This window comes from Thunnus albacares, chromosome 13, assembly GCF_914725855.1.
Source record: "Thunnus albacares chromosome 13, fThuAlb1.1, whole genome shotgun sequence".
Taxonomy (NCBI): domain Eukaryota; kingdom Metazoa; phylum Chordata; class Actinopteri; order Scombriformes; family Scombridae; genus Thunnus; species Thunnus albacares.
In genome coordinates, this window is record NC_058118.1 from 31,170,336 (window position 1) to 31,194,697 (window position 24,362).

Consider the following 24,362-nt stretch of genomic DNA (forward strand, 5'->3'; position numbering starts at 1 on the left):
CATATACACACACACACATACACTGTACACACACACATATATACACACACACTGTACACACACACATATATACATACATTACCAGTAAAGGTGTGGACACACTTTCATTCAAGGGAATGGGAGGGTGTGTTTAAACTTTCGACTTCGACATACATACATGTGAACTTGTGTGTGTGTGTGTGTGTGTGTGTGTGTGTGTGTATATACTTGGAAGATCAGTGGTTTGATCCCCGACTCCTCCAGTCTGCATGTCGAAGTCCTCCGCCAAGAAACTGAACCTCAAACTGACCTCAAAGGCTGCGCATGAGTGTGTGTGTGTGTGTGTGTGTGTGTGTGTGTGTGAGTGTGTGTGTGTATGAATGTGTGTGTGTGTGTGTGAGTATGAGTGTGTGTGGGTGTGTGTGTGTGTGGGTGGGTGTGAATGTGAGTGTGTGTGTGTATGAATATGTGTGTGTGTGTGTGTGAATGTGTGTGAGTATGAGTGTGTGTGAATGTGTGTGTGTGTGTATGAATGTGTGTGAGTGTGTGTGAATGTGTGTGTGAGTGTGAATGTGTGTGTGAGTGTGAGTGTGTGTGAATGTGTGTGTGAGTGTGAATGTGAGTGTGAGTGTGTATGAATGTGTGTGAGTGTGAATGTGTGTGTGAGTGTGTGAATGTGTGTGTGTATGAATGTGTGTGTGAATGTGAATGTGTGTGTGTGAATGTGTGTGTGAATGTGAATGTGTGTGTGTGTGAATGTGTGTGTGTGTGTGTGTGTGTGTGTGTGTGAGTGTGAATGTGTGTGTGAGAATGTGTGTGTGTGTGTGTGTGTGTGTGAATGTGAGTGTGAGAATGTGTGTGTGTGAGTGTGTGAATGTGTGTGTGTGTGTGTGTGTGTGTGAATGTGTGTGTGTGTGTGTGTGTGTGTGAGAATGTGTGTGTGTGTGAATGTGTGTGAATGTGAATGTGTGTGTGTGTGTGAGTGTGTGTGAGTGTGAATGTGTGTGTGTGTGTGTGTGAATGTGTGTGTGTGTGTGTGAGTGTGTGTGAGTGTGAATGTGTGTGTGTGTGTGAGTGTGTGTGAGTGTGAATGTGTGTGTGTGTGTGTGTGAATGTGTGTGTGTGTGTGTGAGTGTGTGTGAGTGTGAATGTGTGTGTGAGTGTGAATGTGTGTGTGAGTGTGAATGTGTGTGTGTGTGTGAGTGTGTGTGAGTGTGAATGTGTGTGTGTGTGTGTGAATGTGTGTGTGTGTGTGAGTGTGTGAATGTGTGTGTGAGTGTGAATGTGTGTGTGTGTGTGTGTGTGTGAGTGTGAATGTGTGTGTGTGTGTGTGTGAGTGTGAATGTGTGTGTGAGTGTGAATGTGTGTGTATGTGTGTGTGAATGTGTGTGTGTGTGAATGAGTGTGTATGTGTGTGTCGACATGTCGTGTGAAGCGCTCTGAGACTAGAAAGACGTTATATAAATACAATCCATTAATCATTTACACACACACATCGTATATCATACGTTACACACACACCTGGCGGCGGTCCAAACAGCACGGTGTCGAGGGCTTTGAGCTGCAGTTTCTGTGCGTGACTTCTGTCTAGAATCTTCAGCACCGTGAGCATCAGCGTGGTGTTCTTCACCGCCAGCCTGCCGGAGAGGAGACAGGTCAGCGGTGAGTTATGGAGAAACGTTTCAGACTGTAACCTCCACAGGAAGTGCAGGAAGAGAGAGAAGGATGGTCGCGGCGGTTGAGACGTCTCCTGAAAAACCGGTGCGTTCAGGGACGCTCAGACATCTGAGATCTGCCAGAGCGAACCTGCAGGGAACTGAAGCTCAGGAGGAATCACATGCTAACGACACTGTCCAGCATGTTGCTTTGATTCAGAGATACAAGAAGATTTACTCAACATAAATCATTTATAACGAGCCTGTTTTCAGAGAGTCTTTAATACTGAACACATTCAGGATTTTAATGTAGTAATTTGTACATTTGCATCACAATTTCCAGGGTGCCATCATCAAACGTCTTCTTTTATCTGACAGACTAAAACTCCAAAAAGGATTAAATTTGGACTAAAACGACTCATCGCTGCACCTCTAATCTGGAATAATAATAAGTTATTTAATTAGTTCTTAAATATGAAACTTTAGTGATTAAGAGCTTTAATGTGGTTTTAAAGGTTCATATTTTTTGTAGTTTTCTGTCATTTATATTCTGTTGTAATTAAACTAATTAAAAACAAACTCATCAGAGAGATGAAGTACCTGAAATGACAAAAAAACACCTTTCGAAAAGAATTACTCAATGTGTACTTTGATTTTTTTTAGTTTGACGTCCCATCCGCTAACATGGAGGGGGCGGGACTTATGACCTATACCGCAGCAGCCAGCAGGGGGCGATCAGCTGTCATGTCGTCCATCTTTATACACAGTCAATGGTACGGATGGATTTGAAATAGTATTATAGTTTGTTTACGTAGCCTCCGGAGCCGGAGGAAGCTTCCTGAAAGCTGACCAATCAGAACAGAGTGGGCTCATCAGGAGGCGGGGCCTTAAAGAGACAGGAAGCTAAAACGGCCTGTTTCAGACAGAGGCTGAACTGAGGGGCTGCATAAAGGACCAGTAGAAGATAAATAAGGAGTTTTTATTCCAGTTGAGCCCCAGAATATAAATATAGAGGCTGGAAATATGCAGATTATGAGTCCTTTAAGGTTCAAGTTTAAGGTTGGTCATTTAGTCGTGTAGGGAGTGTATGAGGTCAGACTGTCCTCACAGGTTAGTATAACATACACAGGTGTGTGTGTGTGTGTGTGTGTGTGTGTGTGTGTGTGTGTGTGTGTGTGTGTGTGTTACCTGGGTAAAGATTTGCCGTCCAGCTGGTGTTTCCTGAAGGTTTCTGTGTACTGAGGAAGCTCCACACGCAGCAGCCAGTCCTCCACCTGCTGCTCCGTCCAGTTATACACTACACACACACACACACACACACACACACACACACACACACACACACAGCATGTTTAATAAAGTGACTTCAGATTGTTTCATACATGTAAAAATAATCAAAATATAATAAATAAAAAGCGTCTGCGGGCTCCAGCAGCGAGCAGCAGGAAAAAAAAAAAAACTACAAACGGACGTTTAATAAAGTCGATCATATGTTTAATCTGTGTGTCAGTTATTGAATCTCATGCTCTCAGTCAGTCCTGGCAAACGTCTTCTTCATGTGTTTGTAATTTTGTGGTTGTTTACGTCATCACAGTGATGAATTGAGCTGGAAAATTAATCTGATCCCGAAATAGGATTTAATGTTTATACTCAACACACCATGATCCTCCATCACTGTCGCTCTTTTCTTTCTTTCTTTCTCATCTTTCTCTCTATCTTCCTATTTTCATCTCACTTGTTCCTTTTTTTAAACTTTCTTTCTTCCTTCCTTCTTTCCGTCTTTCATCCTTCTGTCTTTTTTTCTTTCTTCCTTTTCATTTAATCTCTCCCAAACCTCTCAGAAATCCATCCTGAACCTTCAAGTTATTTCTAGACTGAAGTTTGGTTGATGTGAGGTCACGAGACCACGTTGTTTGTTTGTAAATAAATGCTGCATTAGTGTGTGTTTACGATGACGAGGCCCCAGATCTTCCTCTCTGTCAGATCTCCTTCCAGCAGCCGTTTACTGAAGAGCTGCTCTGTTTGTTTTTTTGCTGCGGCCGGTTTCCCATCAACCTGCCTCGCTTCAGCTTCAGCTGCTGATCTTATAAACGTCTCTACAGACGTCTTCCCTCCCGTCGTTTCCCCGCTAACCTTCGGAGCTCTTCCAGGCGTTCCACATGTCCTCCACGCTGATGTGCAGGTCGGCTCGGTGGAAGCTGCTGTGTTTGGCTTTGGGGTCGTGATACTTCAGATCCTCTCTGAGGAACTGAGGAGGGAACGAAGGGTGAATGAAAAAGCGAGGAAATCGAAATATGAAATAAAAACAGTCAGAGAGGGTTAAACTGGTGTCACCTCGTCCGTCTCCGCCGTGTCCACCGTGCCGTCGGCGTCGTCGTCCATCAGTTTGTGGATGCTGCAGATCGCCTCGAAACTCAGCAGCGAGTTCTCATCCTGACAGAGCTGCTGGTCTATCGCACACAGATCTGCAAGACAGAACATCTATCACACACAGATCTACACCAAACATCTATCACACACAGATTGTTACTGTGTTGTTTTAAATTATTGTTACTGTGTTGTTTTATGCTAACGTTACTGTGTTTTATGCTAACGTTACTGTGTTGTTTTATGCTAACGTTACTTTTTTTAATGCTAATGTTACGTTGTATTTTTTATGCCTATTTTTTTTATTTTTCATACTAACTGTTATCTTTAATGCTAATGTTACTTCTTAATGTTTCATCCTAATGTTACTTTTTTATATGTTATGATATCGTTACTTTTTATTTTCTATGCCGTTACTTTTGAACCTATTTAATGCTAACGTTGCTTCTTTACTTTTCATGTTAATGTTACTTCTTTATTTTTTTTATGCTTACATCATTTTATTTTCATGCTAACGTTACTTTACGTTTATGCTAACATATTGTGTTGTGGGAGAACTGGAAACAGGAAGAGCGCCGGGCTTTGAAGCCAATTTGACATAGCGGCTGAAAGAGATGTCTGTAAATTAGCAGATACATTTTTTTGAGCATCACAACCCTCACGAAATGACTCGTCTCACTATCAGAATTTGATCCGTTCGGTCCAAAAACGTAGAAGAGCTGCATGATTGAATTGTTTCATCCCCATTAAAGTTAGCCGGAGGGCTAAACTGGAAGAAGCCAGCTTGGCCGGTGAAAGGCACTAGTGCACTTGCTCTATGAGCCGCACAGATGCAGATTCATGCGCCACTGAGCAACTTTCATATGAATAACGCTGTATCCAGATCTCTTTATACATCCATGGTTGTGGGGCTTCTGTGCTGCAGGTTAATGTTTGGGAATCGCAGTTCATTTCTCACTTCCTGCAGTGTAACTCTGTGTAGGCTGTGTTAGCGTTAGCACTGCTAACTGCTGTTTCTCACTGGAATATGTGCCGTGTTAGCATGTTAGCTAGCCAGAGCTGACAGATGCCTCTCAATGGTGGCTGTGTAATAAAAAAAGTTTTGGAAAGGCAAGAATGAGAGAGAGAACAACCTGGTTTTCTTTAGACAACAACGCTGCACCTGCTCAGGTGATCTACTGTGTGTTTCAGCAGCAGGTAAAGACAAACTTCAACTCTGCTCTTTGAGCCAGAAACAGCAACAAGACGAGGAAACATCCTTCATGTCTAGCCGCCATCTTTGTTTGGGTCAAAGGACAGCAGAGTGTGTGAGGGCGGAAGAAAAATATTTTACTCATGAATGTAAAAGTCCTGAATTCATAATGTTACTTCAGTAGAAGTATTAAAGTAGTAGCAGCAAAATGAAAGTATTCAATGGGCCTTAGTGGTGTTATATTAACTGTATCTACAGTATCTTTGTGTTACTGTTGCCATAACAACCAGTAAAGCAGTAAGGATGAGTCCCTGTTAGCCTCAGTTAGCAGCTAACATCTGTCAAATCACTTATCTCCTGCTGCTGCTGCGGTCGTCATGACAACGGAGCAGATTTAAACCGATCAGAGTGAAGACGTTCATGCCTACATTTGGTCATTTCAGCCTCCAGAACCTCTCAGAGACTCCGCACGATCGCTCAGCTGTGAGAGAAAAGTGTGAGGAGGTTCGTCTGGTGTCTCACTGGAGAATCTGACAATCACTCTCGCACCAACGGATTCGCTCTTAAGTCTCAAGTTCGAGTGATTTAAGAGAATTTGTGGCATTTAGAGTCTCTAATTATCAGAGGATGAACAAAGTCGAAGAGTTCAGAGCTGTCGAACAAGTCATCAGAGGTAGAAGTACCAATAAAACAATATCAAATACTCAATTACAAGTAAGAGCATGAAAAATCCTCCTACAGTAAAAGTACATAAGTATTATGAGTGATGTAGTTAAAGTATTGCAGTAAAAGTACATAAGTATTATGAGCTTGATGTAGTTAAAGTATTGCAGTAAAAGTACATAAGTATTATGAGCTTGATGTAGTTAAAGTATTGCAGTAAAAGTACATAAGTATTATGAGCTTGATGTAGTTAAAGTATTGCAGTAAAAGTACATAAGTATTATGAGCTTGATGTAGTTAAAGTATTGCAGTAAAAGTACATAAGTATTATGAGCTTGATGTAGTTAAAGTATTGCAGTAAAAGTACATAAGTATTATGAGCTTGATGTAGTTAAAGTATTGCAGTAAAAGTAGTGGTTTGGTCCCTCTGACTGATATATTATTATATATGACATCATTAGATTATTAATAGTGAAGCATCAGTGTTAGAGCAGCATGTTACTGTTGTAGCTGCTGGAGGTGGAGCTAGTTTACACTACTTTATATACAGTTAGCTAGTTTAGTCCAGTGGTTCCCAACCTAGGGGTCGGGCCCCTCCAAAGGGTCAGCAGATAAATCTGAGGGGTGGTGAGATGATTAATGGGAGAGGAAAGAAGAAAAAACAAAGTTCTGATACACAAATCTGTTTTCAGTTTTTGGACTTTTTCTCTAATCTTTGATTTTTGCTGAAATATTGGATCATTTGAACATTTATTGAAATGAAAGCATGTGAGAAGTTTAGAGGGAAAAATCACTATTTGGTGGAGCTGTTAACAACTCATAGACATGTGAAATGTGACCCCGACTACACACTGCTTTTTGTAAGACGTCAAAAGACAAAAAGGTTGGAAACCACTGGTTTCATCTTTAACAATGTGTTGTATTTTAAAAGCTTGTTATATTATCCATTGTGTCAAATCTTCATCTGAAAAGTAACTAAAGCTGTCAAATAAATGTAGTGGAGTAGAAAGTACAATATTTCCCTCTGAAATGTAGTTTAGTGGAAGTTTCTACTTTTCTGTAACACTTTGACACAAGTGTGAACTGAACGCCGTCAGATGAACATGAAGCTGAAAGTTGCTTCAGGAAACTTAAACTAGTTGTGAAAAGGTGTCGTAGAAAAAGCCTTTCAGGTTTTAAACAGCCTGTAGAGTCATTAGATGTGTAAATGTGGTGATTTTGGGTTGTAAACAGCGTTAAGACTTTTTCTATAACTGTAAGTGGTGCAAACACTGAGAACTGGTCGTTCTGTCTATTAATAGATTCATATTTATATTATTCAGTTTCCCTTAAACTCCAAATCTGAAGCTGCAGTTCGTTCTTGACAGAAACGTGTTGCAGCTTCTTATTAAACCTTCGTTCATTGATGATGTGATTTTTAGATTTGAAGTCCTGCTGAGATCCAAAAAGCACTTTAGATCAACAAGATTTAATCTTACTGGAGTTTTGGGTTTGTTGTTCTTTCTAGAGCTGCAACGATTAGTCCATTAATCAAACTACAGAAAATTCAACTATTCTGATAATTGATTAATCAGAGTGAGTCATTTTTTAAAGAAAAAACATCCAAAGTTCTCTGATTCCGGCGTCTTAATGTGAATATATTTTGCTTTATTTAGACTTCTATAATAGTAAACTGAATATCTTTGGCTTGTGGACTGTTCATCCAGACAAAAATAGATATTTGAGGACTCTGGGAAACAGTGATCAACATTTTTCTCATTTAATAGACCCAACGATTTGACAGATTAATCAATAATGTAATTAATGGTTAGTTGCAGCTTTCAGTTTCCAAACAGCAGCAAAGATGATGGAGCTGTTTCACCTCACTGTGTTTCTAAAAGGGAGAGTTTTTATTGGTTCTTTATCTAAAGTAAACACAGTATCTCTTTTACCTCTGGTGACCTTCGACCTCTGTTCTAGTACCTTTCAGCCCTGATGGAGATGCAGCTGATCCAGATGTCAGATAATTGAGGCGGAGTGTAAACATCAGCTGTGAGTGTCTCTGAGTAAATATTAGGACAGATTACAGAACAGGTTTACAGTCACATGTTTGTTTGGTTTCAAACACGACCCGGACCTTCGTTAGTTATTTAATCTTCACACAGTCACTGATGGTCTGTTACTGCTGAGCGAGGCTGAACTACCAACAAACAAAACAGGAACACAAAAAACCACTAATTCAACTTGTAACACTGAGCAACAAGGATCCAACGATCTCTCTTCACATCACAAACTCTTTGCTGATATCCGGTTTCATCCTGATGAAGGTCACCTGTTCATGAGGAGCTGAACGACTCTGAGATTTCATCATCAGCATCATCGATGCCCATAAAATGTCCCTATAAGGCGACTTCTTCTTCTTCCGCTCCGTTTGTGGGCGAGTTTCATTCACAAAAATGTTCCCCAGAGTGAAAATAAGAATTTGAGGTTGAAACAAACTTCCTTTCAGTGTTCATGTACAAACATGTGCTGCGTTGAGGATCCCCCCCCCCCCCCCCGACAGAACCTGAACCTGGATTTAGTTTCACCTCCTGAGCAGAGCTGAACTTTAAAAGGACGAGTTCACAGTTTATCAAGTGTGTCTTAAAACAACAGTCAGGAGCTCAAAAAAGAACATTAAACCTGTTTTTCTTGCAGCTCAACAGGGAAACACTGTCTGAGGAAACACAAAGAGGGAATCTGATGCTAAAAAGACTGTAAATGTGTCAGATATCCACTTGATATGACTAACTCAGACTGATGAAGCTGAATAGAAGCTTCACATCAACCTTTACTGGACACACTGTGGATTTTGGCCTCCATCACTTCCACTGAAAGCACATTTGAAGGATCTTTTAATATCCAGTATGAACAGGAGGAATGATTACAGACACCTGACTGCTGGTTTAACACACTGGAAACACTGGGAACACTGGGAACTGGTCCTTTCAGATCAAACCGCGGCGAACACAGTGGAAACAAAAGCAGAGGCAGATACATTAAAAACACCTTCAGTTACAGGTCTTCCTGTTCCTGCAGTGGAAAAGAGCCATAAGGTTATTAACCCCTTGCATCAAGTCTAAATCCAGCTCAAGTTTCCCCTCGTCCACTGTGACGGCTACAACACCACAGAAGAAGATAGGTGAGGAGTGACAGGTGAGGCAGGATTAATATCAGCAGCTGAGAGGATAAAAATACTGAAACAGCAGGAAGGTCGAGTCAAAGTCACATCACTGTTCACTCCCGCCAGCAGAAAAACTCTCTTCCCATCATGCACTTTGTGTGCAGCCTCCTCTTTTGGACATTTAAAATGTTTATAAACAATCAAGGATGCGCGGACCACCACACACCACCAGACAGATATCTGTTAGCTCTGGCTAGCTAACATGCTAACATGACACACATTCCAGTGAGAAACAGCGGCTAGCAGTGCTAACGCTAAATGAAATGAACTGAGTCCCAGACATCAACCTGCAGCACAGAAGCCCCACAACACAGTAACGTTAGCATAAATATAAAGTAAACATAAAACAATTAAGAAGTACAGTAATGTTAGCATAAAAAGTAAAGAGGTAATGCTAGCATAAAACAGCACGTGATACAGGATTTAATCAGTATTACTGATCATCCACAGGAAAAAAGAGAAACATAACAACGTGGCGTTACATCACTCCACAGACAGTGGAAGTGTCGTTGAAGTCACATGCTTCATGTACGTCATTATTTATTCACTAAATTGGTTAACATTTATTTTTTATCCACGCAGCTACTTTTTCAGTGAGTTTCCACTCAGGTTTTTGATGTCCAAATTGAAAATGCAAATAAAAACAGGTGGATGGAAACACAAGAGGTTTTATTCCAGAACATATTATACCAGAATCTGCTTCACCTGGTTTTATAATGCTAACATAAATGTGAGTTTGTCCAATGACCTTTTTTGACTCATTTTTTATAAATGTCTGTATGTATGTCCTTCATGTATCTCTTGAACTGTTCATCCAATCGACAACACACTTGGCAGGTGTACTGCTGAGGACCCCAGAAGGTGCAGTGTCGAGTGTGAAGTTGTTTGGACACGTTTAATAAACTTTGAATAAACACGTGAACAGTGAGCTGCTCAGCTCTGTGTCTTAGTGCAGCGGGGGCTGTTTGATATAAACACTGTCACATCAAAGCAGGGTGGGGCTTCTGGGACAAAGGCACACACCCCGCTCAGTTAAACTGCCCGAGAGAGAAGAACGAGTACACGCAGGAGAAAAAAAACAGGTGGTGGTAGTAAAACTAGCCAATAGGAAGGCAGACACATTTGATTGACAGCAGAGTTAACCAATGGAAGGCTGTAAACTGCTTCTACGGTTCAACCTCAGTTTAGTCTCACTGGTGAAGTTTCTGTCTTGATTAAAACCATTTAATTTATTGAATCCTTATCATTTTAACTGAAACGTTCGTTAATTGATACATATATGTGGTTCTCGAGAAATAATAAGCAATCGGCACTAGTGCATTTAAAGACTCATCAGAAGCCAAAACACTATGCAGCGATTTATGATACTGACAGACAGGATTTTACAACTCTGGAAAGTTTTCACTGCAGCAAATGTTTTATTTTTCGTCACGACAGTTGCAAGGTAAACAGTCGAATACGGCGTTTGTGTTATAAAGTAGTCCACCAGGAACGTGTGTGTCTCCGTGTATGCAATTGGCCACCACAGCGTGATGTTAGGAGGCTAAAAGTTGATTCTGGTTCAACTTTTAGCTGAATGGCTGCTGTGGTTAATTGTTGAACCCTATGCGGTCCCAACTCCCGCAGCGTAAACACACAGCTCCCATTCAAATGAATGGGAGGGCTGCTGTTTTCACACATTGCCAAACATTAGTTTTATTGTGTCACACTATACCAGCTCTTTAAAAAAGCCCGCCAACGAGGACTCTGCTTTCCTCCTATTGGCTCACAGGCCTGGGGTCCCTCTACCTTTGTCTCCCCCGCAAACAAAGTGGAGACGAGTCTATTTCTGTCAGCAAACTTCCTGTGACATCACTGCCATGTCAGCTCCAGGAAGCTGTGGTTAGCTGCTAACGGCTAGCTCCCACGCTATCTCTGCTGCACACACTTTCACACACACACAGTCACTCACACACACACACACACACACACACACACACACTCACACACACACACACACACACACACACCGCAGATATAAAAGTTTTCATTTAACACTGAAAGTGTGTTTTCGGTTGACAGGAGGCTTCAGTAATGAGGACGGGAGATATTTTCTCTGCTCTCTCTCTCTCTGTCTGTCATGGGCTGATTCATTTTTTCTGTAATGACCACAAACAGGAAAAACTGCCTTCTTCCTGTTTTTATCAAACTGATCAGTTAAAGATCCTCCTGACATGTTTGAAGACACAAAAAAAGTTCAATGACCTCGTTAAAAATCCTTAAAACAACAGCTCCTCTTTTCAGCTTCCAGTTTCCACATCACACTCGTATAAGCTGCATATTGGACCACGATTGGCTCCAAACTAGTTGTGATGTCATAAATCCTGCAGGTACATCCAGGTGTTAAACTCAAATTTAACACCTGCACAGAAGAAGAAACATGTTTCTGAGCAGAGGAGGACTTTACATTTTGGATTTAAGTGAAAGAGAAAAGTTAAAATCCTTCACTTTAAGTCCTGCAAACAGGGATGACACTATATATCAAAAAGCCGATTTAATCAACAACGAGCTGTTTATTGTATAACAGTTGTTTATAGTTGTTTCTGATATGTCCATATATGTACATGTGGACAGTACTGTGTAAATGTTTTACGCACTGCAGATGTTTAGATGGTGCCGTTTTGAAGATAAAGCTGCTCACAACAAATATTGATTTCATCTACACTTCCTCTGTTTACTCAACTTGGTATCAAGTTCATTGTTGAATAAAAACTATTCATGGAAGCATCTTCACTTTACTTTTAGTGATTTTCAAGTAGTAAAGAGGCGTGAGATCATTTCAGTGAACACGTGTCTCAGTGATGCGAGCAGGGAAAATGCATTTGTCCCTTTTACTTCTTTTTTGCTTCTTTCCATTTGTTTTGTTTTGTCTTTGTTGTGGAGATATTTGGATGAACATCTGTTGTAATTAACTCTAATAGCAACATCTGTCTGTTGGACCTCCTGTTCAGACTGAAATATCTTGACAACTATTAGATGGATTGCTATGAAATCATGTTCACACATTCATGTTACCCAGTCTCTGGTTGTTCAGTCCGCATCAGAGTTTAACCCCTTCTTAACCAAAAGTTCCTGGAGCTATGAAACCAGAGGAGCTAAACTAGGAGCTCATCTGAGGAAGCAGGTAGATTATGCAAATTAAACTTATGACAAATTAAAAGAAATGCAGTTTTCACAGACGAGGAAACAACAACAGAGTACAGAGAGAGTTTCAGCAGCATTGTACTAACTGTCTTGCTGCTGTGTGATTGGCCATTCTTCTTTGAAAGCTTTATGTAATTTGGTTGTATACAGGAAACGTGTAGTTGAACACAAAACTACACTCTGAAAACTGAGTAGGACACATATTCTGCACATCTCCAGCCTCTATATTTATATTCTGGGGCTCCACTGGAATAAAAACTCAGCTTCAGGAAGCTTCCTCCGGCTCCGGAGGCTTCGTAAACAAACTATAGTAGCAGGATTTCACTTCTTTTTCTCCTTCTTTACCCCAAATGTCAACTTCTCAAATCCATCCGTACATGTTGGAGCTGATGATGTCGATCACTGTTTCCCTCCCAAAGTGACTCATACAGTTTGTTTTGGCCTGACCAACAGTTTACCACCCACATAAATTCAGTTTACTATCATAGTGTTAGGTGGTATTCTTCAGTACTAAAGAAACCAGAAAATATTGGAAGAAGTACTCAGATCCTTTACTTGCCTTCAACACCATCGATCAGACTGTCATCTTAAACCATCTGGTGACCACGTAGGCATCTCCAGTGTTCCCCTTAAATGGTTCACCTCATATTCAACTAGCAGACACTTCTGTTAGTATAGCTGATTCTGTGTCATCCCCGGCTCCTACCCACTATGGCATCCCCCAGGGCTCAATTTTAGGTCCCATCCTTCTCTCCCTTTACATGCTCCCTCTAGGTGACATCATACACAACCAGAACATTCAGTTCCATTTCTACACCGACGATACGCAACTTTACCTGCCGATCAGACCTAATGACAAAACCAGCCTGCAAACCCTTCGAAACTGCTTAAAAGTTGAATGTCTGACAACTTTCTCCAGCTCAATGACACCAAATCTGAGGCCATCCGCTGAGTCACATCCGATTGGATGTGCCAGACTTTTCTTCAATTAAACAAAGACAAAACTGAAGTAATTATTTTTGGACCCAAAGAAGAAAGATTAAAAGTCAGGCTCAGCTCCATCAATAATGTTAAAAACCACAAATCAAGCCAGAACCCTTGGTGTAGTCATGGTCGTATTCATAGGGCTTCCTAGTACAAAGAGTTGCTCCTAGTGACAAAGTATTCTCCAAACACTGAATGACAGTAAGTTAATGAAACACTACAGATTAGATCATGCAGGGATGTTTGTGGTCGATCTCATTAGAGATGCGCTCACATCTCCCATCCAACACAATAACACTATAACACCAGAAATCAAAGCGATCACAACATTGAAATATTTGTCAACCGGAAAAATTTGGAATTTGCTGGGAGCTGGAAAAAAAAGTCATACATGCTAACCAACACTTTCATCCAGAAATGGATGAAAGCTGAGCCATTTTTCCCTTGTTGATATCAAATAGATTAAGTAGAAAAACTACCAGGATGTAAACAAAGATAAGAAAATAAATATAACAACTATCAGTGTGTGAGCAGGCTGCTGCACAAGTAGGTCTTGTGCTTATTCAACAGAGCTGTTCATTATATAAAACAGTATTTATAATTACATTATGTCTTAATAGAGACTAAATTCTATGATTAGGCCTCGATTTCACTATCAGTTCTATATCCATCATCACTAATGGTGCATTTTTCTTTCTTTTTTTTGGATCAACCAATCACACATTAAAAAAAAAAGTCATACCTATATCGGAGTCAACCACTCCTCCTCACAAAGGTAAAAGTTCCTTCTTTGCTCAGAGAATTTTTCTAAATCACACCTAAACTACGACTCCTTGCTAGAAATGTTCATGTTTAGTCAGGAGCTCTGAGAGTTTTCTCATAATGTTTGTGAATGTGACCTCTGAATTAAAAACAGCCACATTAAGATCATTACAAAGTCAGCCTACTATCACCTGCATAATATATCAAGGATTAAAGGACTTTGTATACAAAAGTTTGGCCACCTCTTGACAAATAACATATTTTGGTGATTTTTTAATTGAAAAGATTAAAACAGGAAAAAAAACACAATATTTTCTGCAAACATTAATGCATAGTTACTTTTTATGACCAATTGAAAAAAAATAAATACATCATTGTGGCAGGTGCAGAAGTTTGGGCACCGTCAGAGTCCCGAAGTCTCTTTTTACAAGGTCTCGGACCTTAATCAGCTTGTTAGATCTGAGGTATGTCAACAGTTGTCATTAGGAAATGTGAGCTCGTGTCAGTTTCAAAACTTTACAAATACTCTGACTGTTCAAACCTTGAGCAAACATTCAGCAACCATGAGTTCCTCTAAGCATTTGTGTAAGACTCTGAAAATTAAAGTTATTGATGCCCACACTGCAGGGGAAGGCTGCAAGAAGATAGCAAAGCCTTGTCAGCTTGCAGTTTCCACAGTGTGAAATGTAATTAAGAGACAGCAGTTTAGGGCAACTGTAGAGGTCAAGATGAGATCTGGAAGATCAAGAAAACTCTCAGACAGAACTGCTGGTATGCTGGTCAGAAAGGCAAATCAAAACCCACATCTGACTGCAAATAACCCGCAGGACTCAGGAGTGGTGCTGCTGCGATGCACTAACAAGACTGTCATGGAAGAGTCAGTAGAAGAAAACCTTACATGTGTCCTCATCATAAGTGAAACAGAACATCTACAGAAGCCTGAAGCATTTTGGAAACAAGTGCTGTGGACTGATGAAGTTAAAATAGAACTCAATTAGTATGTTTGGAGAAAAAACGGAGCGGCATTTCATGAAAAGAACAGCTTGCCAGCTGTTAAGCATGGAGGTGGATCTATCATGCTATCATGCACAGGAAACATTGCACTGGTGGAGGGAAGAATGGATTCCACTAAATACCAGCAAATTCTGGAAGCAAACATCACACTGTCTGTAAATAAAGCTGAAGCTGAAAACAGGATGACTTCTACAACAGGATAATGATCCTCAACATACCTCAAAATCCACCATGGACTACCTCAATGACTCACCTTACCTCAAAATCTGTGGTAGATCTTTAAAGAGCTGTGCATGCAAGACTGCCCAAGAATATTGCAGAAATAGAAGCCTTTTATAAAGAAGAATGGGAGGAAATCCCAAATACAAGAATTGAAAGACGTTTAGCTACAAAAAGCGTTTGCCAGCTGTGATATCTGCTACTAACTACTGACTATGTAGGCGCCCAAATGTTTGCAAATGCCACAATGTTTTAATTTTTTTTCTATTTTATGTTGTGAAAGGTAATTATGCGTTATTGTTTGATGAAAATGTGTTTTTTCCAAATCCTAGAGAGACTGTTTACATGTTTTCAATTTAAGAAAATCACCAAAATATGTTATTTGTCAAGGGATGACCAAACTTTTGCATAAAACTGTAAGTCTCAGCAGGATTTGGAGAAACTTGTCCTGCATTTATGTTCAGTAGACTTGACTACTGTAAGAGTATCTTCACAGGTCTCTATAAAAAATGGATCAGACAGCTGCAGCTGATTCAGAGTCCTCACTAAGACCAAGAAAGTGGATCATATAACTCCACTTCTCAGATCTCTACACTGGCTTCCTGTCTGTCAGAGAACTGAATGGTTTCTGATCTGCTGCCACATTATGAAGCATCCAGACCTCTCAGGTGGTCTGGATCAGGTCTGGATCAGGTCTGGATCAGGTCTGCTTTCTGTCCTCAGATTCAAAACTAAACCTGGAGAAGCAGCGTTCAGTTTTTGTTCTCCACATATCTGGACAAACTGCCAGTTCTTTAAATCACAGCTGAAGAATTTTCTGTTTGTCTTTTATTAAATCAAATAATTATTCATGTCTTACACTGAACTGTAACTTTTATTCTCCTGTTTTATGTCTTGTTCTATTTTAGCTTCTTTTTATTTCCAATTTTAGTCTTTTTAATTGTATTTAAATGTATTTTATATTGCCTTGTGTTGCTTTTATATTCTGTCTTGATGCCTTTTATGTTTTTATGTAAAACACTTTGAACTACTTTGTTGTTGAAATGCTAGAAGGCTGCTTTTAATTCTTGATTCTGATGCTTTTATTCTTGTTTTATTTTGGTTTTACTTCTTTATTTTCTTTGTGTAGTGCTATAAAATAACGTTATTATTATTAGTAGTATTACTTCAGTAATAGCACCAATACAGCAAAGTAAAAATACTCCATTACAAGTAAAAGTCCTGCATGAAAAATCCTACTACAGTAAAAGTACATAAGTATTATGAGCTTGATGTAGTTAAAGTATTGCAGTAAAAGTACATAAGTATTATGAGCTTGATGTAGTTAAAGTATTGCAGTAAAAGTACATAAGTATTATGAGCTTGATGTAGTTAAAGTATTGCAGTAAAAGTAGTGGTTTGGTCCCTCTGACTGATATATTATTATATATGACATCATTAGATTATTAATAGTGAAGCATCAGTGTTAGAGCAGCATGTTACTGTTGTAGCTGCTGGAGGTGGAGCTAGTTTACACTACTTTATATACAGTTAGCTAGTTTAGTCCACTGGTTCCCAACCTAGGGGTCGGGCCCCTCCAAAGGGTCAGCAGATAAATCTGAGGGGTGGTGAGATGATTAATGGGAGAGGAAAGAAGAAAAAACAAAGTTCTGATACACAAATCTGTTTTCAGTTTTTGGACTTTTTCTCTAATCTTTGATTTTTGCTGAAATATTGGATCATTTGAACATTTATTGAAATGAAAGCATGTGAGAAGTTTAGAGGGAAAAATCACTATTTGGTGGAGCTGTTAACAACTCATAGACATGTGAAATGTGACCCCGACTACACACTGCTTTTTGTAAGACGTCAAAAGACAAAAAGGTTGGAAACCACTGGTTTCATCTTTAACAATGTGTTGTATTTTAAAAGCTTGTTATATTATCCATTGTGTCAAATCTTCATCTGAAAAGTAACTAAAGCTGTCAAATAAATGTAGTGGAGTAGAAAGTACAATATTTCCCTCTGAAATGTAGAAAGTAGCATCACATGGAAATACTCAAGTAAAGTACAAGTACCTCAAAACTGTACTTCAGTACAGAACCAGTTCACGGTTTTTGTCCTAATTAACTGGTCTTAAGTCTGAAATTTGTCCCTGAAAGACACACAAACACACACACACACAGAGGGGAGGTGCGTCTCCTACCTGAGGCTGTGTTGCCGTTGGAAACCGAATGATGATGCTGGTGGTCCGGGTGGGCGTGGTCACTCCTGTCCAATCCACTGTGAGCCCCGACAGACACACTGAGCGCGCACACACACACCAGCCACACACACACACACTCCATGTCTGGGGAGAGACAGGAAGACGATTGTTCTCACATCACGTCTTTAAACATTTAAAAATAGAAGCAGTTGAATCACAAAGCGTCGTATCAGCATCACGTCACGTTTCTTCCTCATTCTGAAGAACTCTGATGCGTTTTTAATCAGCTAATTGATTAATTGACTTATTGTTTCAGGAAGTAACACTGCTGTAACTTAAACATCTTAGCAAAGTAGTTTAGTCAGTAAACTTTGGTGAAACATCTTCAGTCTCGTCTTCACCTGCGAACAGGAAACAGTCAACAAACACGAGATTATTTGGACTAAAGACCTCGACATTGATACACATCAACGTACCGTAGGGAGGTTTTAATGATTATCGGTACTTTCAGATCATATTTACACACAAGAGAATTAAGTAACGCTTTATTTTACAGCTCCTTTAATTTTATACTAATTTCCTGTTAATCTTTGATGTAATTTGCAGGTATTTAACCGTTAACTTTTAGGAGATTTTATAGTTTTGTGGTTTAGTTGTTCATTATATTTGGGTTCATAGTTGTGGAAGGAGACATATTCAGTTTTCTGTTATTTAAGCTATTTCCTGTTCTGATGTCGGATGTTAAACATGGTCAAAGTTACAAAACTTGAGGTGAACGTGTGAAGAAACGCTGCCTGCAAGTCGAGTCAAGGCTTCAACCTGCTGTGAATGTTTAATTTGCAAAGTCACCTCTACTTCCTCCTAATGAAGTCAGATTGTTTGCACAAACGTCCCTCTGCTCAGCCTTGGTTGCTAAGGTGGTTGCTAAGGCGGTTGCTAAGGCGGTTGCTAAGGTGGTGTTCAGCTCCAACATGTCCGGATGGATTTGAGAAGTTGACATTTGGAGTAAAGAAGGAGAAAAAGAAGTGAAATCCTGCTACTATAGTTTGTTTACGTAGCCTCCGGAGACGGAGGAAGCTTCCTGAAAGCTGACCAATCAGAACAGAGTGGGCTCATCAGGAGGCGGGGCTAAAAGAGACAGGAGCTAAAACAGCCTGTTTCAGACAGAGGCTGAACTGAGGGGCTGCATAAAGGACCAGTAGAAGATAAATAAGGAGTTTTTATTCCAGTAGAGCCCCAGAATATAAATATAGAGCTGGAAATGTGCAGAATATGTGTCCTACTCGGTTTTGTAGTTTTGTGTTCAACAACACGTTTCCTGTATACAACCAAATTACATAAAGCTTTCAACGAAGAATGACCAATCACACAGCAGCAAGACAGTTAGTACAATGCTGCTGAAATTCATCACATAACATTATTATACAGTTTTTAAGAATTAATCTAATGTGCTAATATGTAGTTCAACACACAGAACTACAAACTGAAAACTGAGTATTTTCTATCAGTTAAAGAATATTTTTGTAACCACTGACTTGTTAGTTAAGTTTTAACTTTGTTTATGAGAGTAAAACATGAATCAGCCAATCAGCAGCTGGCAGATTCACGTTGAGGAGCAAAAGTAGGGAAAAAAACTGAATCAGTTCCGTAAAGTAGCAGAAAATAAATAAAGTATCGCGATATTAGAAGGTGCTTTCAGGAAACGTTTGATCAAGTAAAACGTTTAATTAAGAAAATGAACTGAAAAAGCAACGTGTGGAGGCGTTCACTGACCTCAGAACAAAAGGAAACGACTCTTTAAAAGTGTTTTTAGCCTTAAAAAGTAAAATAATATCAACATCACCTGTGAACCATGTGACTAAAACCCGTAAAGTATCGATACTCTATTGGTATCAGTATCTGAACACTTCTTCTTCATCATCTTTTTCTTCTTCACTACGGGTGAGTTCTCGTATTCAGAGGTCAGAGGTCAGCAGCAGCTTCACACCAACATCTCCGCCGCTTAAAAAAACGACTTTCAGCTCAGAAAAACTCGAGCAGAACGCAAACATTTTACACCCTGAACTCATCACTCACCTCTGCAGCAGCGGCTCCTCTAATCCATCGATCTGATCTGGTCTGATCTGATCAGGTCTGATCGATCCGACACAGAGCTGAAGCAGTGAAAAGTGTCGAAGTGAAGATTTGACAGCTTGTTCCTCAGTTTTCAAGCCAGCGACTCAAAGTCAAACTCAACAAACTGCTGCTGAAAAAAAACACATCATAGATCCGCCTGCGATGCGTTCAGGGACCCGAACAAAGCTCCGAGATCAGAGAGCCCAATATAAACGGCTTCCTGTTCTGTTTTACTCTATTTATTTATTTATTTATACAATGATTAATTATAATTATAACCAATTAATAAGTGATTAGTTTATATGACCAGTTAAACGTTTTATTAGCTTCATTACAGTCACACTGTTACTTTTACACAAAAGCACGTTTTTCACACTGATGTCTTACAGTTCATGTTTCATGTTCATGGCAGTTACATTTCCCACAGCCCTTGAATGCAGCATCTATGTGACGCAGCAGTGTTTTGGCGCCACCCTGCGGTCACACTGCGCAGGTGCAAATAAAGCTTTATTTTCTAACGTTCGTTTTATTTATAAACATTTGTATATTATTGTTTATGTATTTTATTATATTTATACATATATATTTCTTCCTATTAATATTGTTTAATATATTATCTATTTATTTATTTTACTCGTATTTTATTTTGTCAATAATTTCTAAAAATAAATTCTTAAAGTGTGTACTTTAATAATGATAAAAGCAACAATAAAGATTGATTTGATCTGATTAATTACCTCACTGAGGATGAATAAAGTTATTGATTGAAGTCAGATTTATAAACTCTACAGTTCATTGATCCACAGCAGCTTCAGGACAGTTCAGACGCTTTAAAGGAAAAACACAAGACACAGTTTCTGTTCAACTGTAACTGAAAGCTGCACAGAACTAAACAATAAATACAGAATATAAAATATAAAGAAATATAATCTTTTACTGACTGTACAAGCTATGAATGTAACAGTAAACACACCTGAACCTGCAGTGATGGATTCATTTAATCCGCTTGTTTCTCCTCTCAGTCGGTCTGAAGCAGCAGCTGAGGGGCCCCTCGGCCATCGAGGGGCCACAGATAATAAACTTAAATATATATTACACTATTATGTTAAAATACCAGGATATGAGAAAAATAAAAGGAAGTTTAGGACCAAAAACAGCATACAGCTGGAAATAATGAGGTGTATATATATGATCAAAACCAAGTGGTGAAGTTGTCTAATTTTTCCAGATCAGTGACATATATGTGAAATATATATTTATATATAATCTATATATAAATATATATGTGTCCATAATGAGTATAATAAAGAATAACGGGATAAATAGAATAAATGCTGTGAACACACACGATACAATATGACTTTATTGTTACTCACACTGAAATTCATTTTGCATCTTTAGGCTCTCAGATTAAACACACAGTGACACGTATGATGTAAACATCACTGACGTTGGTTAAGCAGCAGGAAAGACTGAAGTATAAAAGAGTTCAACTGTTAGTTGTTATTCTCTGTTTAAAACATGTCAGTCAGAGGAGACGCTGTCAGTGAATCTGAGTCCATTATATAGTTTAAAGTTTCACAGATTAGCTGCTTCAGTGTCATAACCGCTTAAACACGCACATCAAACCCAGTTCTCCCAGTTGTTATTGAAATGGAATCAGTCCAGTTAAACATTTACATTTATATTTTACATTTTGGGTCCAAGCTACATAACAGACATGTTGACTCCACATGACCCATGCAACATCCTACAGGGCCATGCGGCATCCTACAGAGCCATGTGGCATCCTACAGAGCCATGTGGCATCCTACAGAGCCATGTGGCATCCTACAGAGCCATGGAGCATCCTGCAGAGCCATGCGGCATCCTGCAGGGCCATGCGGCATCCTGCAGGGCCACGCGGCATCCTGCAGAGCCATGTGGCATCCTACAGAGCCATGGAGCATCCTACAGAGCCATGCGGCATCCTGCAGGGCCATGCGGCATCCTGCAGGGCCACGCGGCATCCTGCAGGGCCATGGAGCATCCTGCAGAGCTATGCAGCATCCTGCAGGGCCACGCAGCATCCTGCAGAGCCATGCGGCATCCTGCAGAGCCATGCGGCATCCTGCAGGGCCACGCGGCATCCTGCAGGGCCACGCAGCATCCTACAGGGCCATGCAACATCCTGCAGAGCCATGTGGCATCCTACAGGGCCATGCAACATCCTACAGAGCCATGGAGCATCCTGCAGAGCCATGCGGCATCCTGCAGGGCCACGCGGCATCCTGCAGGGCCATGTGGCATCCTGCAGAGCCATGCGGCATCCTGCGGAGCCATGCGGCATCCTGCAGGGCCATGCAACATCCTGCAGGGCCACGCAGCATCCTACAGAGCCATGGAGCATCCTGCAGAGCTATGCGGCATCCTGCAGAGCCATGCGGCATCCCACAGAGCCATGTGGCATCCTGCAGAGCCATGCGGCATCCTGCGGAGCCATGCGGCATCCTGCAGGGCCATGCAACATCCTGCAGGGCCACGCAGCATCCTACAGAGCCATGGAGCATCCTGCAGAGCTATGCGGCATCCTGCAGGGCCATGCAACATCCTGCAGGGCCACGCAGCATCCTACAGGGCCATGCAACATCCTGCAGGGCCATGCAGCATCCTGCAGGGCCATGCAGCATCCTCTGGTCTACAGCCAGCTGATCAGCTGTTCGTCCTGCAGCTCGATGATGATCCAGAACAAACCTCCAGACTGTCAGAACGACATGAGAAGAGAAGACGGTGGTCAGCTTCAGATCCTGGAACCAGCACAGTCACGGAACTGGTTTGGGATGAACTGGACAGAAACAACCTGCAGCTGGTTTTTGCAACAGTGTTGAAGAACTTTCCAACAACATCTGATGTCTCCTGTAGAAAGAATAACACGTGTTCAGCTGTTATATCTGGAAAACTTGAATCAAACAAAAAGGATCCAGGATTTATTTTTATTGTCTGTTTGTTTATTTGTTCAGAGTTTGAGGACAATAATAATAATAATAATAATAATAATAATAATAATAATAATAATAATAATAGAATAACGATAATAATACAAGGAATTCTAACACACTTAAGGCTGATAAGACTAATGTAAAACAAAAATTTTAATTAAATCACTATTGAACTTATTGAATTTATTTTTAATAAATTAATTTGATGACTTCATAACTTCCATTAAGTCATTTTAATTATGCAAGATGACAGTTAATGGACTGAGCACTTTTACAAATGTTTTGTTATGGCTTTTTTTCCTATTAGCACTGTCTGAATAAAATATGTAAAAAAATGTTTTTAGATATTTCAAATATGAAGTACAAGACGTCATGTGGGGAAAAAAAATTCACATGTGCTTTATCTGTAAAAGTAACAGCAGTAAACAATCATAAACTAATCAGTGTATTAATTGATTACAGTTGAACAGTCAATACTCAAACTGACAAACACAAAATGCAAAGAAATAAATATTAGTTTTATAACCAGAATGTTTCTGTAGGTTATAAACAGACCTGTCAATCAAACATATAGTGGGCGGGACTATTGGTCTATGACAGACCTGTCAGTCAAACATGTGGTGGGCGGGACTATTGGTCTATGACAGACCTGTCAATCAAACATATAGTGGGCGGGACTATTGGTCTATGACAGACCTGTCAATCAAACATATAGTAGGCGGGACTATTGGTCTATAACAGACCTGTCAATCAAACATGTGGTGGGCGGGGCTACATGTTGGTTTACATGCAGATCTCTTGGATTGGTCACTTTAGAAACGTGACAGAGAGGATTTTCTAGTGTTGCTCAACTTTGGACTTAACAAACAGAAAAACCCAAAGTTAGCCTACAAACACACACACACACACACACACACACACACACACACACACACACACACACACAGCTCAGATAAATGAATTAATCCCATCAGTGATCAGATGATACAGAGATGGAAAAAATATCTCCTCTCGGTTTAAATTGAAATATTTAAAATCTGTTTGACTGATTTCCAAACAGCAGCCAGAGTTCAATATTTCTCTGAGTTCTCTGACTTCCTCAGTCGTCGTATCTCTCTCGCTGTCGAAGCATCTAAAGTCATCTGTAGGAAGTTTTTGAAGTTTTTCACTGAAAGAATTGAAACCATTAGATCACATTCACTGCTGGTTTGAGCGACATAGTGATGCACATACGAAACCTGCTACCGTCCCCCCCCCCCCCACTTTCTCTGCATGTTGTTATCCAGCCTCTGTTCAAGAATCATAACCTTGATGTTGAATGTTTAAATAACTGTCAGCTCATCTCTTGACTCCTGTCACAACTTCAACTGTTCCTGAACACCAATGAGATCCTTGATCCGTTTCAGTCGGGGTTCAAAGCTCCGGAAGCTGCTGTGACTCCGGGAAAACCCCTTCCTGGTTTTACAACAACCGTGACATCCTATCAAACAGTGTGTTGGTATTGAGGGTACAGCGCTAAAACTGGGTGGATCCTCAGGGATCCGTCCTGAGAGGTCCAGTTCTATTCGGCCCGTTCACGCTTCCTCTTGGAAACATTATCACGACGTCTCCTGTCACGTCTATGCGGATGATTCACAGCTGTACCTACCTGTGGATCTAGGGATTCCCTACAGACCTCCTGGACTGGTTCCAGGACATTAAAGGCTTCAGCTAAACAATAAGGAGTCCAGAAGCCACCTCACCAGTAAGCTAGGCCACCTCACCCCATGTTTGATGTCACATGTAAACCACCTGCTGATATCTTTGATTCTCAACAAACAAATCAGTTGTGTTCTGTCTGTCTGTCTTTCATTACATCAGGACT

At 40.3% G+C, this 24,362-nt stretch overlaps 1 protein-coding gene across 3 annotated transcripts in view; it reads right to left on the bottom strand.

Moving 5' to 3' along the window:
- Positions 1 to 19,684, bottom strand: part of LOC122995959 (stromal interaction molecule 1-like) — a 33,664-nt gene extending 13,980 nt beyond the window's left edge. For 2 of the 3 annotated variants that reach the window (XM_044371422.1, XM_044371421.1), the window contains exons 1-6: positions 19,482 to 19,684; positions 17,406 to 17,549; positions 3,969 to 4,099; positions 3,768 to 3,882; positions 2,823 to 2,931; positions 1,501 to 1,616 (exon numbers count right to left, since the gene is read on the bottom strand). In XM_044371422.1, the coding sequence (XP_044227357.1) occupies positions 1,501 to 1,616; positions 2,823 to 2,931; positions 3,768 to 3,882; positions 3,969 to 4,099; positions 17,406 to 17,547 (613 nt within the window). In that variant the 5' untranslated portion in view covers positions 17,548 to 17,549; positions 19,482 to 19,684. Of the gene's footprint in view, positions 1 to 1,500; positions 1,617 to 2,822; positions 2,932 to 3,767; positions 3,883 to 3,968; positions 4,100 to 5,134; positions 5,479 to 17,405; positions 17,550 to 19,481 lie in introns of those variants that run through there. The other variant, XM_044371423.1, reaches the window with a different exon arrangement.
- Between the last annotated feature and the right edge of the window lie 4,678 nt (positions 19,685 to 24,362).